The sequence below is a fragment of the Sparus aurata genome, chromosome 16, assembly GCF_900880675.1.
Source record: "Sparus aurata chromosome 16, fSpaAur1.1, whole genome shotgun sequence".
NCBI classification, from domain to species: domain Eukaryota; kingdom Metazoa; phylum Chordata; class Actinopteri; order Spariformes; family Sparidae; genus Sparus; species Sparus aurata.
Window position 1 is genome coordinate 8867815 of NC_044202.1, and position 18514 is coordinate 8886328.

The window sequence follows — 18514 nt, forward strand, 5'->3', positions numbered from 1 at the left end:
CGAGATGGAGTAAATCTGAGGCGTGAACGCAAAGCAGACGGAGATCGATGCGGAGGGAGCGTCAATATCAACGTCAACATGCTGCTTTAACAAAACACACGGCGGAAATCGAGCCTTAAGCAGGAAAAAAAAAAAAAAAAAAAAAGGCTTCTCTGTTGTGGTCAATATCTGTTTTGACTGCAACAACACTGGAGTCTGATCCTGTGAGAGGTTGTAAGGGAATCGATAGTAAACTATTCCTGGAGTGTGTTTACACTGAAAAGTGGCTGCTCGTCCAGACGCGGCGACACACTCACACTTGTCCTTTTAAGGGGAATGAGGGGGGACGACTCCTCTGCTCGGGGGAAACATTTTTCTTGAACCTTCCACTCCACCATATCTCAGACAAAATCCTTTACTTTTACTCCACTGCATTTATTTGATAACTGTACTTAGTAACTTTGCAGATCACATTCTGCAGCAGAGCCAAGCAGCACATTTTTAAATGAATCTATTTTTATTAGCAATCTGATAAAAAAAAGGACACTGGTTTCAATAACCAGGAGGGGAACCTCTGTCTTGTGCAGGAAGCCGGTTTGTTAGTTTACGTCAGCAGACTCCATTTCTAAACTACATTAGCTGTCGTTTCTCTCTGTCAGCGGAGTAGAGAGAGGCATCAAGGCTTTCAAGAACATCCCACCTGACTCTCTTCACAAGGAAATCCACAGCCCAGCAGCATTAAACAACTTAAACTAATCATCCACAGGCTCGTACAGGAGACTGAGACAGCCGGGGAAGGACTCACTTATAAGATCAAGATACAATCCAGTCAAATATGGACAGTAACAAAGTGATTAATACATGTAAATTGCGACAAATTGTTGCAAGTATACATACAACTAAATTGGGGTGTGGCAATACAGTTACACTGATGATAACCAAGACATAAAAAAAAGAAAAAAGGAAATATTAGTGTGTTAATATGACACATATGATAATATTCCTCTTCAAGTGCATCTTAAATATTTTCTGTTTCTTTCTATTGTTGCACATCAACATCACGAAAAATCATCATGCCTAACTGTTCTCTTACTCTCCCTCCACCTCCCTGCACTTATGAGTGTAATTCATTTGCCAGAAAACAGATGATAAACAAATATTAAGTTGAGTTATTATTATTATTATTATTGCAGCATTATTATTTTTCCAAAATATTCTACATTTAACGTTATAATATCACATGTTACTTTCTTAAAGATGACCATGCGATGTAAACCTGATGTTGTGACAGCCCAGATAATGTGTGTGTCATTTCACTTTTACTTTGATGATTACAATTATTTAAAAAATAAATAGAAAAAAAATCTGAATCTCAAGCGTTATTCATATGGGTGACTTTCACACTTACTTTACTCCATTTATTTTGCTTAATATATAACTACAATTATATAATTAAGTTTCACCTTGAGTATCCTTAACATTAAAAGTCTACTAACACATTAAAGCAACAGTAATAATGATAATTCAATAAAATAAGATGCAAATTTTGCCGATTGTGTACTGATATTTTCAATTGGGGATACTTAGATGTAATGCAGTATTTTCCTTTCAACAACAAATGTGTACATCACATTAAGCCAGTGTTCCAGTGTGGGCTGACCTTCACGTAACCATCTTCTCGCACCGTTACTTTCACGTCGGCTAACCAACTTTGGTTGCGCGCACTTCTCCACGCGTAAACATGCGCGCTGACGTCGTCGTGCGCACTTCCAACACGCCTGCTCCACACTGAGAGATAACAAGCTGATAACTCGAGACTTTACAGAGATGTAGCTTCGTGAAGTAGGCTGACTTTAACAGCAATGGGGGATCATTTTAAATAAATAATTAGCCTTAAAAAAATAAAAGCCTGTGGAAACGACGTCATGGTTTTAAGATGGCAGCCCTGGTCCAACAGGTGGTTCGGAAGGAAACTTTTAACTCTGCTTCAAACAACAGCAGCGCAAATGGAACCAGCAGCATCACAGAAATGACAGAAAACTATTTGGCCACTGATCAATAATCTCATTTAACAATGGCGCAACTTGCGCTGCCTTCAATTTCCACTTACTTGCTTCTGGATGTCGTCCTTCCCCAAAGTGTTTATGTTGAGCCTTTCTCCCTGCCAATAAAGCAATTATAATCCCATTGAAGCAGCGGGGTGCCGGTCAGAGCGGACGGAGGGTCTCCACAGCGCGAGGAGGGCACGGGGGACGAGGGAAAGGGGCTGTGTGCGCCGCGCGCTCCACGCTCATTCCCGAAAGCCAGCGACTGACCCACCCTGCCGGGTTAAAAATAAAGTGGGCGCATCCAGTACATGATCTGAGCGCGCAGGGGACGGACATTCCTGACAAGAGCCGGTGACTCTAAATGGCAGAGACACTTCTGATCTCCTGTGCACCCCCCCACAACTCCCCTCCTCCACCCCGCCCCTTGACCGGGCTCTAATCGCACACGCACAACACCCCTCCACCCACCAGCCAACCCCTCTCATAAATGTCACCTCTGCTGCTGCCCCTGCGTGCCATTCGACATGCAGCGCAGGGGGGAGAAGGTCTGGACGTGGAAACAAAACCTGGAGAAAGATCCTCATGTTAGAAAAGGATGTCCATCAAAACACCTGAAAACACCTGTCAGGTCACGTGACAGCAGGGGGAAGTAACTGGGTACATTTCCTTTAATATTTCCATGTTATGCTACTTTGCACTCACTAAATTTGAAATGAAAATGAACTTATTTAGTCTGACAGTTGTAGATAGAAGTTACTTTTTAACTTACGATTTTAAAGGAAAAGTGCACCCAAAAATGAAGATGATCTACTCACCTTCATGATAACTGGAAGTCAAGTGCAGTTTGGTAGCTCACAGTGAAGCAGCGTGTCTTTACATTGAAATCTAGTCCCCATCTACTTCCAGGGCCTGAATTTTTATTATGGGGGGAAAAACTGAATGTCTGATGTCCTCTAACAAAGCTTGGCTCTCATTTCCCCATCAAAAGGTTTCTTTTCAGTGTTCAGGAGCCAAAGGAACAAAAAAAAAAGATTAAAGAAAAGCCAAAAAAAGCAAGCGAGTCCTTCCACTTCACATATTTCAAGCACATTTAGCTGCTAATGCTTCCATACATTTACTTAAGTAGTAGTTTTAATGCAGTTCTTTTAATTATAGTTGAATATTTATATTTACTTATATGATATAATGTTAAATACACTGTTAATCCAGACTATTTCCACAAGCTAGTTTGGTTCTTATCACTGTATTATCCAATGTTTTAACATCTGCATGGAATCACAGGGAATCGTTTGCACTGCATTACACTTCTCTATTGAGTTTCAAGATGTTTTGCAGATTGATTACATCTTTATAATCTGTATGTGTTAAAAATAGAAGCTATAAAAAGCCACATGCTGAGATTCTATTCACTATACAAGTGTAGACTTACAAAAACAAAATGCTTCTAAAGATGTAGGTGTGAATATAACCAATAATATAACTCTATACCTGATTAAATGAGGGGATTTTGGATTTAGATAGACTGCCGACATTTACAGGGTCATTAAAGTGTGTTTGCAGGTCTTGAAGAGTACTACTGCTTATGTAAAAGCAGTTTAAAGCCTAAGGTTGCACTGTGGGTAATGTAGGCACCAGGTTTTGCCAAGGAAGAAGAATTAATTTAATAATAAAAAAATCGTTAAACTCCTGTTGGCTATTGATTCAGATCGTTTGATTTTAAACTGTGACTTGACTTGAAATCTGGTGCCTACATTACCCACAATGCAACTGAGCCACTGAGTGACATCACTGGACTAAGTTGTTTAACACTGGTGGAGTTACCCTTTAAAGATAACTCTGGGAACAAGCCACACAGAAACAAATTGAGTAAATAAATGAAAAAACAACATTTCACTTAAAATATGTATTGCAGTCATTTAAAAAAAATGGCCGAACACACGGGCCAGATAACATCTTAGTAGCAAAAGGGAAGGTTGTTTATGATAAAACACATTTACAACACATTGTCAAAACATAAATAAAGTTTTTTTTACACAATGAAATGAGCGCTTAAAAATATATAGACATACATATATATATAAAAAAAGAAATCAGTACAAAAAGTGGTCACTCCGTTCCTTCAGTATGTTTTTCTCTTTCTCTTTGGTTCCCCTGGAAACGTCTGAAGTTCCAAAACAGTCATGAACCTTCAACTAGTGTAAATAATATGGCTTCATATCTGGATACAGCCGACCCGGCTTTGACTGAGAACAGTCCCGCCTTTGATCAGCTTCTGCATAGTTTCAGCGCTGTACAAACAAAAAACACACTTTTCTTTTTTTTTTTTTAGATCCAACATTAATAAACGCGTTAACAGTTTTGTGCAAGCATCCATGAAAACACAGCACCGTGCTTTGCAAAAAACCATCACAACAATAGAAAACACATTCAACAGCATTTCAAACAGAAGGCAAGTGGAACAAAATAAATAGGACGGACGTCAGAAACAAGAGAGTAAAAAGGCCTTAAAACTGAGCTTATGCAGATGTGGGGTACCATATTGTGTCAGTATCTTGCTGCAACTTTAATAATAAAATGAAGCGAGGTCAGGGTCCACTACAGAGCAGCGTCCCTGCAGCTGGTTGGGTCTTCATGTTACCTTATGATCAAAAAGTTCTCCACTTTTTAACTTACCACCTCCCCGTTTTGCTACAAAAGTGGTTCAAAAACTTGCTTACACAGACAAACGTTCAGCTGAGGGGTAACTATTCCTCTTTCCTTCAATACACCACTTTAGTCTTCAACACATAGCTTAGGAACTAGGGGTGTCACAATTCTCTGAATCCATTTGATGGATTTGACTCTTGGAAAAAAAACAAAAAAACAAAACAAAACAAAAACAACAGTCTTTAGATAGCAGAAGGATACTGAAGGGTAAACAGCCAGGATTAGAATTTCTTATCTTGGTGGATTTTGTTGTTTTTTCTTCTGATGCAGGTTAAGTAGGAAAGGTTGGAGAGAAATAAAAAAACATCCTGTTTCTGATTTCGATAATTGAAACTGAATGCTCATTTTGATCCATTTTCAAATTTAGGATTTAAATCGTGACACCCGTATTAGTGATTGTGTGAAAATAACTGTGGTGGTGAGGGGAGCTGAACGTTATATTTAAATCAGTAGGGTCATTAATGTTTTCTTTACACTTTCAAAAATGTGTCTTTTTTAAGAACTTTTTCTGTAACAATTACCTACTGTATATTGCAATAGAAGGCTAAAGCAAAACATTAATCTAGGGAGGGAAAAAAGATGGAAGAACCTCCTATATTTTTCAAAAGCAAGTACCCTACCTTTAACCGAAATAAATATTACTAGACCCTCCCTCTTTTGACTTCTGACCTCCTCTCCACCCTAATACATCTCACACAGTCACTTACATATACATATATATATATCTTTCACCTTTTTACTGGTCAATGACATTGAAAGTTCATTTTCTGCAGAGTTAAGGCTCTTTAAGTGGTTTAAAATACGCAGTGCCTGAGGAAATAAGAATGTACATGGACTGTGACAAATCAGGGCTAAACAGTATTTGCAACCATTTCCTTCATATTGGATTGGTTTGGATGCGGTTTTCCTCATAAATAAAATATTTTGTAAGTGTTTCTGAGTCTTCCAGCTATCATTTTATTGTGTTAGCGGCTCGAAAACATTTACGCATTTAATTATTTGCAAAAACTGTTTGACCCATAACTGTTTACGAAGTGATGCTGCCTTCTGTGTATGGTCTTAATCTCAGGTGTATTTACAAGCTCTTGTAACAATTAAACTGGCTGCATCTATCTATCTATCCATCATAGATAGATAGACAGACAGCAAACACTAGTGAAAAAACACACAAGTGTAGTAAATATACATCAAATCAGTGTAACCTTCGATTGTCTGTTGACCAGCTCTCAAACTTCAGCTTAAAGTTTCTTTTGCTATAACGTCGACCTTGTTGTCTTTAACATTTTGCTTCCCTAGGAACTGACAGATGTGGGCATTAGGGAGCTAAATAGCTGATAGGAAAGAGAATAGAATAGACTAATTAACCTTTTTCATTAAGTGAATTAATCAATAAAGTGGGAAAACTTTGTAGCTTTGCCACCTGGATAGTTAATTAACAAGCTGTCTAAACCTAAACGAGATACACTCAATGTGCCAAGTCAAGTCACTCCTTTAAACTTCTAGTCAATCTTTGGTAAAATAGGATTACGATTGTTTTCATGCATTCATGTACATGACAAATACAAAAATACAGTTTCAAAATCTTATAAAAATACCTTCATACAAAACAAGCTGCTTCAACTGTGTAACTGGGAACCAATATAACCAACAGTGCTCTTAGAATGAAATGAAATAAAAAGTCAAGTAAAACAATGTCAGGTGCAAATTCGAAAGACAGACTAACTCCATGCTGGAGACAGTTCAGTATAAGTGCTCGTTGCTAATACGTCCTCGTCCCCTGTGGATCCCGTCCTCACGAAGCGAGGAAAACGGCAAGATCAGCGATGACAGCTGCCTGTCTTCTGGCAACAGTGTTCAACAGTCGTTGAGGGAAGGATGGAGTTCCTACATCCACCTGGAGGAGAACAAAATGATATGGCAAGGACGAACATTGTTCACATTAGCACTGCCTGGCAACCACGGGTGTAATGATGCTGCAACAGACACGAAGCTGCGATACAAAATTTAATGCCAAATCACAGCCCTGTCTTCTGGAGCTGCTACTCTCCCCAACAACCCGCTGTGTCACTACTTCATCTCCCCTATTTTCACTTTTAACCTGATTCACATTGACATGTCAGAAAACTCTTATTTAAGGCTGTTTACTGTCAGTCATGTCGCCCAAAGAAGAAAATAAATATTTTAGGCCTCAAACCAGACTCCGTTCTCATCTTCAAAACACTGTAAACAGCTGCCTGCTTCTGTCGACTGACTGAGCCCTACATAGGGCATTCAGAGGCTGCTCATAAATTACAGAAAGTTATTTTGCATTCCATTCACATCCAACTTTTTAAAGGAGACCTATTTTTCAGGGTTTTGCTTTTCCTCAGTGTGGTATAAAAGGCTCTTGTGCATGTATATTCTTGAAAGTTAAAAAGCCCAAAGTCTGCGACAACGGGAACTCCTCTCTCCCACAGAAACAGCTGCTCCTGAAAAGCTTTGTCAGCCTTTAATTCTCAGACTTTTTTGACATCATGCTACATCACCATACGTAGTGAGTGAGTGCGTGAGTCAAAATGCCATTAAAATAGACCAGCCTTTCTATACATGTATTAGAGACTTCCATATTACCAGACTACCTTTATACGACATCTTTGAACAACAAAACATCCATGCTTTTACTGGCAGGTAAGACATATCAGGATTAATTTATGGCAATAATATCCCACCTGTAGCAGGTAGATGACTCGGGTGACTTCCTGTCCTCCACGTCTGACTGGCTGCAGGACCCAGCAGCTGGGCATCATCTCCCCTCGGACCGCATCCACACTGGGACGAGGCAGAGTCTCCTCAAACACAGATTGCATCGCCAGCACGGACAGGCCAGCCTGAGGCAGATAGAAGAAGAAAAAAAGACATTAATAAAACAGGCAGCACAGCCTTTTGATCAGCCCAAAGACAACTGTACGCTGACACTGATAACCAGCATCTGACATGGTGTCTTCCACACCCACTGCCTCTGGGTCAGTCTTATTTTCGCTCAGTGCTGTTTCTGAGAGCACAAGCTCATTTTGGATGAAGAACTCATAGTGCTGTTTATCACAGACTGGTTTAAATTACAAAAGACAGCACTGTCCACGGGGTAAATGGAATTTTTCTCCTTCACATTGTAGCGTGATTTTGTGAACAGCTATGCTGCAATTACTCAGAGAACCTTATAAAAGGGCGACTGGCAGTAATCAGCAGCCCAGCTGGATGGTCTTGCAGCTGTTCTTACCTGTTTGGACTCGGTGCTGATGCAGCAGAAGTCCCGCGGCTGGCTGAGGTGGCAGGAGGACGGATCCGTTAATATGTAAACTAAACAGAAATACATAGAAGTTGTGTCAGGAGAAATTAGATGATAAAAACCTGAAATAAAATAAAATGTAAAGGGCTGGAGGCAAAGGAAGAGGATTTTATTGCTCTATATGGTTGAAAATCAGTTTATGCTCCAACCTCGAGTCAAAATTTAACATATTTATATAAAAATAGAAAGATCCATCACAATAAACTCTTCTTTAGAGCAAGGACAAAACAAAACTTTTGATCAGGGCAAAGTCGATGAGGTGAGAGTGATGGTGCAAAGGTGCTATATACAACACACTGCAGGTGTGAGAATGGAGTTGGTCATGCAATACAATAATGTAGTCAGTGATGAATGGGATTGGGTACTGTATAGTGCTACATAAGTAATGGGTGCAGAAGCATCATATGACGCATATACATGAGCAGGATCCATAAACAGCTTGCAGAAATATAAATAGTTTTGCAGCAAAGACAAAAAAAAAATTCTTTGCAAAAATACAAAAAGTATTCGCAAGGTAAACTGTTTTACCACGTAAAGCTCACAATGCAAAAATGACAGACTTATCAGTATTTTATAAACTGCCACTTAACTCAATGAGTGTCTTATCTTAATGTTTCCATTCTACTGATGAAATCTGCTTCAGAAAATAAGCTTTATATGAATATGTTGAAGGTTAAAGGTCCTATTTGTAAGAAAGTTCATTTTTGGGTCTCATTCCCAGCTCGTCAAATACTGACACTTGGTGGTTGACCCCGACCTGTCCAACCCAAAGTATTTTGGGTTGGCAGGTCCAGTTCCCAGCTGTATTTGACGAGCTGGGAATGAGACTCAAACCTCAACCAAACCAGAACTCTTAATGTGGTGTAAATGTGGCAGAATTCCCTCTGACTTATCACGGAGTAGAAGTACAGAGCAGCATTGAATGGAAAAAGTAAAGTACATCTACCTCAAATTTGCACATACAAAACATTCTTGACATCATTTAATTTACTGCATTTCCCCACGGGTACTGTAATGTACAGTAAACAAACCATTTGTGGATTAAGACTAAACAGAAACATTAGCTCACCCAGCTGAGTGCTGTCATCTAGTGGTCGTGTCCAGACAGAACGTACTGACTGATTATACAAGTGGCTCTTAGACAGCTGGCAGATCACGTTCCACAGGCTGTCCAGGGGTCTGTCCAGCTCCCCGGCCCCCAGAAAGCCATGGACAGATGGGCTGGAGGAGGGCTTGTAGTAAGTCTGGATACCTCGTTCTTCTCCTTGGTACCTAAAGAAACACAGACTTGATACATTAGCAAATTAATGGTACTTGTGAATTCCCTTTGCAGCTGATTAATCACATTAAAGACCCCACAGAGAAAGTCTCAGAGACAGTCTCAGAGACAGTCCTAACCACAGTAAAGGCAAGTAGATTCAAAGATAAGGGAGTTTATTGAAGTTAATGACTGAGCTCACCTCCAGCCTGCTGTGGCCTTGCCCATTAGCAGGTTGCTCAAATCCCCAGAGGAAGCTAGTCGCACCTTTGGAGAAAGAAAATTCAACCTCATAAAAATGTCTGGAAGATAAGATCTTTATAATGTTCAGTCTGGAACAGTTGTATTCAAACCCTGGAAGGTTTTTATCGAAATATAAAAAGTATCAGCTCTAGTTTTATGTCTTTTGTTACCTCAGCCAAAGCTCGGCCGAGGAGACTAGAGGTGATATCCTGATAGGTTGTGGATATGGAGGAAGTGGAGCCAAAGGACGCGGTGCGGTGACGTGTACAAGCTTGGGGTGATGGAGATGAAGTCATCAGGGGCTCAAACGTGGTGACAGGAGGTTCAAGGCGGACGTCTAGCAAAACACATCGATGGAATTTCAATACAGAGAATGCAGGGGTGGATAGAGTGGGCAAAATAAAATTTGTAAACTAGGAATCGTACATTAGTTAGTCAGTATCCACTGGTATTTAAATTTTTTTTAAATCTAAGATAATTTATGCTGAGACTGTTTTGCCCCCGTCTGTTTGGCTTTTGTGAATAACAGCCCAGTCCTCACCGTGGGCAGACAGCCAGGCTCTGTGTGTCTTCACACTTTGAGGACCACATATCGGAGGACGTGTCCTGACCTTCAGCCCTTCATCCTGGAACCCTGCGACCTGAACAAAAACAAAAATAAAAACAAAAACAGCAACAACAACACCATTACCCTCTGTGTTGCTCATTCAGAAAGGAATATTACAACAAAAACAAACCATTTACATTTTTGGATGTCTGAGCTATCAAATCTCAGTTAATCAAATCTATTGTATTGAGTAATTTTAGAGTACAAACCTGTCCATTCAGAGGTGGTCTGCTGCCATTCAGCAGCTGTGCAGTGTTGCCGCTGTTATATCCTGATGTTGGTCCAGAGGAAAGGCTCAGGCTGGATCCGGTGCACAAGGTGCTGTTACTGGTTCTTGTCCGATGCCTCAGGTCATCCTGACCCACACAGGGAAGAAGATACCAGTTAATTATTTTACAATGCAGTGTCGCAAATAAAACTGAGTCTGTAAAAAAACACTGATATCTTGTATATTACTCTGTTTTAACCCAGTTAATGTCTTGGACTTTTTTTTTTATTAATCAGAGGATATTGTAATGTAGAGTTGACATCATTTGTCGATTAATTAAAAAAATCATTGAAGTCACCTTGCACTTTAGGGACTTCAAACAAAATGTTTTCTGATATTTTATAGGCCAAACAATTATTTGATTAATGGAAACATAATAACCATATTGATAACAAGGAAAATAAAGCTTTCAGTGGTATTGAGAACTATTATGTTCATTCTGACACAAATCTGAACTGAAAACCGACCTTGACTTCCTGAGACAAGGCCTGCTGCTGAAGCCTCTTCTTCTCCTGCTCCGTCCTCTCTCGCAGTCGTTCTCTCGCCTTCGCAATCTCTGTCATGGCCTCCTCCCGGGCTCGGCCATAGTCTCGCAACAGCTGCTCAATGTCAGACGGATACTGGCCCTCTCCTCTTGGGGGGTCTGGTATTCTGTCATTAAAATGATTCACTGAGTAACATTTCAACCAAAATAAACATTCTTATTTTCACACCATTTCAATACTTAACCTGAAAAAATTACGTATCATCTATAAGATTGATATGGAACATTTGTTTAGCTCTATGAGAGGACCAGTCGTGTCTTACCTGGTGCTGTCTATCACCTCTTGGCGGAGCTGTTGTAAGTACTCTTTACGTCGACTGGGCATGGCGGCAGACACCTTAGAGGAGCAAACGGCCTCTTGTGGAGAGGAGCGAGGATGTTTGCTGGGACTCAGACTACGTGCTCTCCGGTAAGTCTGGAGCCGTTCCTCCCTCTCCTGCCTCAAACCCTCAATACTCCTGCGATGTCTGAGAGGAAACAGAAATAATAAAAAAAGAAAGGATGCTTTATAAAAAAAAAATCGCAAATACATTGAAGTAATTTATGTCAGGTCAGTGCTGAGCATTGGACCTTATAAAACAAGTTAATAGGTGTATTTGATCATGCGTTAACATGCAGTTAGGCTCGTCTTAGTTTGGCCAGAGAAAAAAAAAAATCAGACAGTGTACGGCTGCATTTTCTGTTTGGTGAGGAAAACAGGTGTAGGACTATTTCCTTTTCTTGACATTTGTGAGTTTATGTTTTTTATATATTAGACTAAACTTTTTGGTTCATTTGTATTCTCACCTATCATACAGCTGCTGATTGGTAGTTGCAGAGGTTGTTGGCTCCAGCTCTTCTCTGGACCTCGGTGTCAGCATCTTCAACAGTGTATCCGTCTCTCCGAGGCTGTAATGCAGCTTGGCCTCTGTCAGCTCCACAGTCAGCGGCGTCGGGTTCATGTTAAGGCTGACCGTCGCCATCACCTGCTCCCTCTCCTGGCGCAGCCTCTCAATCTCTCTCGTCCTTCTGTTGCTCTGTGCCATGGACTCGGCATTCAAGCCGTAACTCTCTACCTCACCCCACTCAGGACAGTTTCTGCTCCTGTCGTGGTCTTTGGTAACAAATGTGGCCAGATTGTTAGTGGGTTTTAATCGCTGACGGGTGATTCCTGACCAGTTGGTGAACTTGTTGTGCACGGGCAGGTCCTCTGGGACTACTTGGTGGTCTTGACACGGTGGCACACTGGTGACAGGTTTAATATTCACGAGGATGTCCGTGTTGCACTCACTGGGCGCCAGTGAGACCATGTCGTCCTCTTGCAGTTGAATGGTTGTGTTACTAAGCGGGGACTGAATGTAGGAATCAACATAAAAATCTACAGCATCAACTTCAGGTCTTGTGTAGCTTGATGTTTTTCCATGTCTAGCTCCAGCCTGCTGTCTGTGCACATCAGTCGGACTTAATATGGGCGAGATGAGATTCTGCATAGATAAACCTTTTGTTGAAATCCTCCACTGCTGAGAGGTCATCTGCCATTTGGGATCCTGGTCTTTATCTGTAACATTTCTCCTGCCAGGGTCCGTATATCTATCCAGTGAGGAATTAAGGCACTTATCTGAGCTTTTACAGCTTGACCCACTCATTTCACTCACCTTCTCAAGAGACACAGATTCTGATTTACAAGAAGAAACATCACAATCCTGTCTGGACATTTGATTATCCTCTGACACACTTGAGCATGCTGATTGTTTGCTAGAAGGCACAGTAAGGCTGTCGTTCTCAGGATAAAAGTCTTTATTTTCATGCTGATTTTGAGGACAAAATGCTGATTGATTTCCTTTCAGTTTCATGCATAATCTTGTGCCCACAGTCCGTATCGGAGATGATGCCCGGTCTGTGTACATAGCTTGCTTCTTTAAAGAAAGTGATAGGTCATTTCTTAAAGAGGGACTGAGATTTTCAGATATTGGAGCCCAAGGCGTGCTTTGCTTTGAGCCTCTAGAAGAAGCAGATCTTACGCGTCTTTGACCTTCACCTACCGTCTTTCGAAGAGGTGTTTTTAGAGGGCCGTTCTCTGATTGTGAGGAGGGCTTTGAGCTGTTATTCCTCAGGTCAGGCGTGGTTTGCACCTTCACATCAGCCTTAGTCTTCACCACACAGTGTGCATTCGTGTCTTGAGACACACTGACCACCTCAGAGCCAATCACTTTGACTATCAGACTGACTTCATGAGATTTAGACCGTTCACTTGGTGTCTGATGAACCGCGACTTCCTTCTCTGCTGGCCTTGAAGGCCTTTCTGTCTGGATCCCAACATCTACAGCTGTTTGAGTCGAGCAGTCTCTCTTGGTGCAGTCATTGGACTCACTATAGGAGACGCTGATATTCGAGTTAACACTCAAGTTAACATTCCTCCTCGGGCTGGACTTAATGGTTTCACCTGTCCTCATTTCCTGGACATCCCCCAGCAGATCTGAAGTGCTGTCAATCAGCTTTGAGATGTGAGCCGACATGCTTTCCATACTGGCCCACGTTGGAGACTCTCTAATGTCCACTTTGGCTTTCTGTCTTGCAGGTACATCCGTGTTACTCCTTTTGTGCCGCTCTTTCCTCTTTGGAGCACTATCAATATTAACTGTCTGCAGGAAATTCTCAGTTTGAGTGCCATGTTCACATGTTGTCCTTCTTTGGGTTTTGCTTGCCTTGGCCTCTTGCTCAGATGAGTACACAAACATAATTTCATCCACCTGACTTAAGTTGTTACCGAAGCCTCCTGGAGCATCGTTACTTGAGGAACTGCTGGTCACTGTCAGATTGGCTAGCTGCTTGTGAATATCAGCAGATGCCTGGTGAGACTGTTCGTTCACTTGCTCCTTATAATCCTCAATACTGCTAAGCGTACTAGAGAGCCCCTTGTTGGTAACATAAGTGCTTAGATGGGAGTTGAAAGGTGAGTTCTTCCCATTCAAACCGTTGTCAACACTACAGCATCTTGTTATCCGTTTCTCAGCACTGTTCAGTAGCGGGGACTTACAGGAGAGATCAGCAGCACTTCCGAACGCTGGGTTCTTATAGCTGTGCTGATTTGGGTCGTCATCTTGCCACTGGTGAACAAAAGGGTTGATGTCACTGGAGGCAAAATGCATAACTGCGTCCTTAGACTTCGGTGTATGTTGTGGTTCACCTTTCTTTGCATACTGGAAGTTTTTGTCTACACTTGTCTTTTGTGACATCGCTTGAGGGGGTAAAGAGTTTCGTTTTGGGTGTAATCTCTACTAACTTTAACTTCACCTTTAACTCCTGAAGGACAAGACTTAATTTTAGACTTGCTCGCAGGCACTTTAGTAGAAATATCTGCAATGTTGCTTCTAGCCCGTCCGATCTCTTGAGTGCCAAGCTTTACCCATTTAGAGGAGAACCGACTGTGATGCACTCTGGCCATTTTGTCATCCTCCTCATCCTCATCCGATGATTCGAGAGACGACTCGGAGGATGAGGTAGGCTGAGTCTGGATCTTAGACCTTCTGGACCTCTTAGACTTGGTCTTTTTTGACAGAAGAGCAGAATTGTCTGGTTTATCATCGGATGCGTTTAGCTCAACCTGTTTGGACATGACAGATGCACTACAACTTGCATTTCTGAAGGCATTTCCATGGGTTGCTTTGTATTTTGGCGGCACAGAACTAGAAATAATTTCTTTATGTTTCGACTCTGTAATCTTTTGGACCTGTGCTTCAGATTGGCTGGCTGTCTCTTTGTCATTTTTCATGACACAATCTTGTTTGCTGTCAATTTGAGTATCCTCGTCAAACAAAACTTGGCATTTGTTGTTGTAATTCATATTTACAACACAAGTCTGAGCCAAGTGATCTGACTGAGTCAGGAGACAGCTTAACTTACCCTGTGCTGTGATACAAGTTTTCTTTCCTGTGTTGTCTGTGTCACCTTTTCGATCATGCCCAGGAGACTCAGCAAAGCCTTTGATAGACGCAGTTGGTTGGTTTTGTCTGTGCTGTTTAAACTCAAGAATTCCTCCATCAAATAATGATTTCATGGCTGCTGATGTGTCAGGACTGTGCTGAATCGCTGTAGGGGAGTTTTGTTTGAAGGCATCACCATCTTTATCTTCAGTGTTGGATGTTGCTTCCATACCAACGTCCTTGACATTATAACAGCCACACTTTCTTTCTCTTGTATCGCAGAGGATGGAAGGTGTTTCATGAAGCTTTTGGTGAGGTTCTGGGCAATCAGGATTCCCAAAACAGATCTGGGTATCCACTTCATTTAAGCATATGGGAGATGTTATATTTTCTTTGTTTCTCTGAAATAAAGCATCTTTTTCTATAGTGTTTCCACCAGCATCAATGCATTTTCTTGCTGAAGAGGAATCACTAATCAAGGACAAACAAATTGGTTGTACAGCAGAAAGCTCAGACTCTGTTTGGCTGTTAAGAGTCAGATTTGAATGGATTGTGTTTTTGGTGGAGACGGTTTGGAGAGCACAATGATCGTTTACCGGACTTGTTGATGTCACGTCACAGTCAAACTTCTGTGTTACTTCAGTAGATTTAAACATATGGCTCTCATGGCTTGTACTCAATAGAATGGGCAGATCTGATTCCAGAGGCTTTTTGTCAACTCTGTTGTCATTTGTGGTCCTTTCAAGTGAAAGGTGTGGACTAAGGATTGCTCCATCTTTCACCTGATCATTTATTCTATCGCTCAGCTCTCTTTCTGTCCATCTTTGACATGCAGATGATGACAAGGCATTCATGCTTTGACTCCTGCTCTTCCTTTCATCATCACTGCCTAGCAATGACAATCTTATGTGCTCTTTAACCACTTCTGAGATTCTCAGGTCAATGGCGCTACAAATAGCAGCTGACTTGCATATGTCCTTTCTACATTCCTGATCTTTTATGGGGTCGTCCTTTTCTTTTGTTCCTGCAGCTACTTCATTTATTGTTACACTTCCCTTTTTAGCAGAGGTACCACTCTGAGATCTTCTTTCACTGCACCCCAAGTCCTCAAAGATCTGACAACTTTGTCCAACTTTCCTGCTCATAGGATGGGAAACTGGCATCGACTCTGAAGCCACAGTGTCTTGTCTACATCTTCCATCAGCACAAAGAACATCTAATCCAGGGCTGTCAGCTTCCACAGAAGACTGTTCCCCCTTTGAGTCACTGGTGTTATTATTGTCATCAGGCCAAATATCTTCCTGGCTGCCAACTGGTGTGGAGCAGAAAGCTACCAACTCTGTGCTGTTGCTCCTTTTTGGGATTTTCAAGCTGCCTTTGAAAGCATCCTGGTGGTCTTTGTTCCTCTTCCTGGAATGTTTACAGGCTGAATTCACAAGCTCCTTCTGTAGCTCAATGAACTGCTCAGTGCCCTTGGTTTCGACCTCATCGGACATTTTGTCCCTTGTACGTGACACATACTTGGTGTTAGAACCAAACTCATATTGCTGTATTGTCGTCAACTTTTCTGTTGCACCATCTAGACTGCATAGTATTCCGTCCTCAGTTGAAGGTTTTAAGGCACTTGCAGCATCACACATCTTGTTCAATACTTGACCTTGATTTGTAGGACTTGGAGCAAAATGCATCACTGTCTGACCACCTGATGTACACATTTCAGTGTCAGATGACATCATAATGTCAGTGGCCACTATTTCAGGTACATCTGTGAACATCTGGGTCAATGTTTCTCTTGATGCTTGTTTTTTAGTGGGTTGGATGCCAGTTGGTGAGACACAAGGCGTTTGATCTGAAGTTGGTAGTGTTGTTGGACTTTTGTTGCTGCTGTTGTCTGGAATTACTGTAAAGTCCTTCGCCTGATTTTCTATTTTTGCTACTAATGGCCCAACAAGACATCCTTTGTCCTTCAGGGCTTCATCCGGTGTTGTTAGAATCTGAGAGGCTTGAAAATCGAATGTTTCTGATGTGCCTCTTGAAATTTCCACAATGTGTTCCAACATTGTTACATTTACACTCTCAACGCTTGTTGACGTTGAGCTGCCGCTTCTCGATCTGCTATGACAGTCTGAGAGATTCATACTTGTTGGACTGGGACTGCAGCTGCTGTTGCTGCTTTCCACACCTCTGAACATAATTTTTCTTTGGAAAGACAGAGATTCCCTGTGAATCCTGGGACTGTCTGCTGCATCAGTGGAGGACCAGGCATCAGTGAGCACAAAGTTTTCTGGCTCCCTCCCACTGCAGCTGCTCAAGGACTGTGCGCTGCTGCTTGAATTCGTCTGCATGTTCCCAAAGTCCTCAATTAATTTGTGCACTATGTCTTTGCCTCTGGAATCTGCTATGACTGGGTTTTGGGAAGGAGGTTTCCTTGTTAAACCACTGTTTCTCGAGTTTAGGGAGGCTTGCTGGCTCCAAGAGTCCTCTGCTGAGATTACCAGAGCTCTCTCACTGATCTCTGCTGTTCTATTGTGCCGCAAGGATGAATGGGAGCAATCTGTCATCAATGAGTAGGTTGGCACCAGTGTTCGGCTAAGTCTCTCCATTGTTGATTTCCCACTGCTCTCCACAGCCAATGAATCTTTAGACATCTGACTGTCTTCACTATCAGCTTCACTCTGAGCTGCTTCCTCATGTCTCAGTTGCTCAGCTAGGGCTGTCGCATAAGCAGAAGACAGGGAATCAAGAGAGAAAAGGCTCTCACAGTCTGACGTTACCTCATCCCCATCTTCTTGTTCTTCCTCCCATCCCATCAATCCCTGCTGTCTCTCAACCCATCTGCTGGCTTTGTTCATCAGAGCCTCAGTACTATGCCATCGCTTCTTTCCAATGTCCTCAAACGGATTCCTTTGGTCAAGCTCCTCACATGAAATGGCTGTTTTAATAGCACGTTTGCCTTGGCACATTTTGGCATCTTTGAGACTCCTGTCTTTTCTTTGTCTCCAGTGAAATTTGCTGGCTATCCTCCCCAGAGGTTTGGAGCCTCGTCCTCCATTAGCACTAAGTGGGGGTTTCCTGAACACTTTGAACAGAGCAGATTTTAACCTTGGTCCAACAGAACGAGACAAAGTCTTCCTCATGGTTTCTAGTCCGTTATTACCTGCATGGGGTTGAACTATCTCATTAATGCAAGGTGCAGTCTGAGAATTTGGTTGGTGAGTTTTGTGTCCTTGTATATTCTCTTTGCTGACTGGCAGCAAAGAAGTTCCTACGGGTGACTTCAGAGTAACTGCAGAGTTCTGATCCGATCTGTTCTTGAAGGACAGGTCTCTGTTTGGCAGCAGAGGTTTTCTTTCCGGTCGTTCCCGGCAGGGCTGAGCTGGGGGCTCCTCTTTGAAAGTTTGTCTGATGTTTTCAAAGGAGCTTACTCTACTTTGGCCGGCTTGACTTCCTCCAGAGACGAGTGCACCAGAACAACTCTGGGTTCTTTCCCGCGGAAGACACTCCTCAGAAACCCACTTCCGGCTGCCACTGGAATCAGAGGGTGTGGATGAATTTGATGTCAAATCTGTGGATCCGTTCCTCCTGAGGAAGTGTCTGTCAAGGACAGAAAAATTGAGTTTAAGATCTAAATTTA

At 41.9% G+C, this 18514-nt stretch overlaps 3 protein-coding genes across 4 annotated transcripts in view; all 3 read right to left on the reverse strand.

The window, feature by feature from the left end:
- The window catches only part of sptb (spectrin, beta, erythrocytic), a 45081-nt gene extending 42670 nt beyond the window's left edge, over window positions 1-2411 (reverse strand). The window contains exon 1 of the mRNA XM_030392102.1: window positions 2090-2411. The gene's annotated coding sequence lies outside the window, so the exon portion shown is untranslated. The remainder of the gene's footprint in view (window positions 1-2089) is intronic.
- A 1504-nt stretch (window positions 2412-3915) lies between these two features.
- On the reverse strand, window positions 3916-14167 carry LOC115565831 (stAR-related lipid transfer protein 9-like). Its single transcript, XM_030391379.1, has 11 exons — window positions 11765-14167; window positions 11242-11445; window positions 10902-11085; window positions 10376-10522; window positions 10101-10200; window positions 9730-9896; window positions 9519-9583; window positions 9128-9330; window positions 7990-8069; window positions 7442-7600; window positions 3916-6627 (listed from the first exon to the last, which is right to left on the reverse strand). Exons 1-11 carry the CDS (start codon window positions 14104-14106, stop codon window positions 6526-6528), a joined length of 3753 nt encoding a protein of 1250 aa, XP_030247239.1. The 5' UTR covers window positions 14107-14167; the 3' UTR covers window positions 3916-6525.
- The window catches only part of stard9 (StAR-related lipid transfer (START) domain containing 9), a 30372-nt gene continuing 25994 nt past the window's right edge, over window positions 14137-18514 (reverse strand). For both annotated transcript variants that reach the window (XM_030391378.1, XM_030391377.1), the window contains exon 22: window positions 14137-18474. In XM_030391378.1, the coding sequence (XP_030247238.1) occupies window positions 14172-18474 (4303 nt within the window). In that variant the 3' untranslated portion in view covers window positions 14137-14171. The remainder of the gene's footprint in view (window positions 18475-18514) is intronic.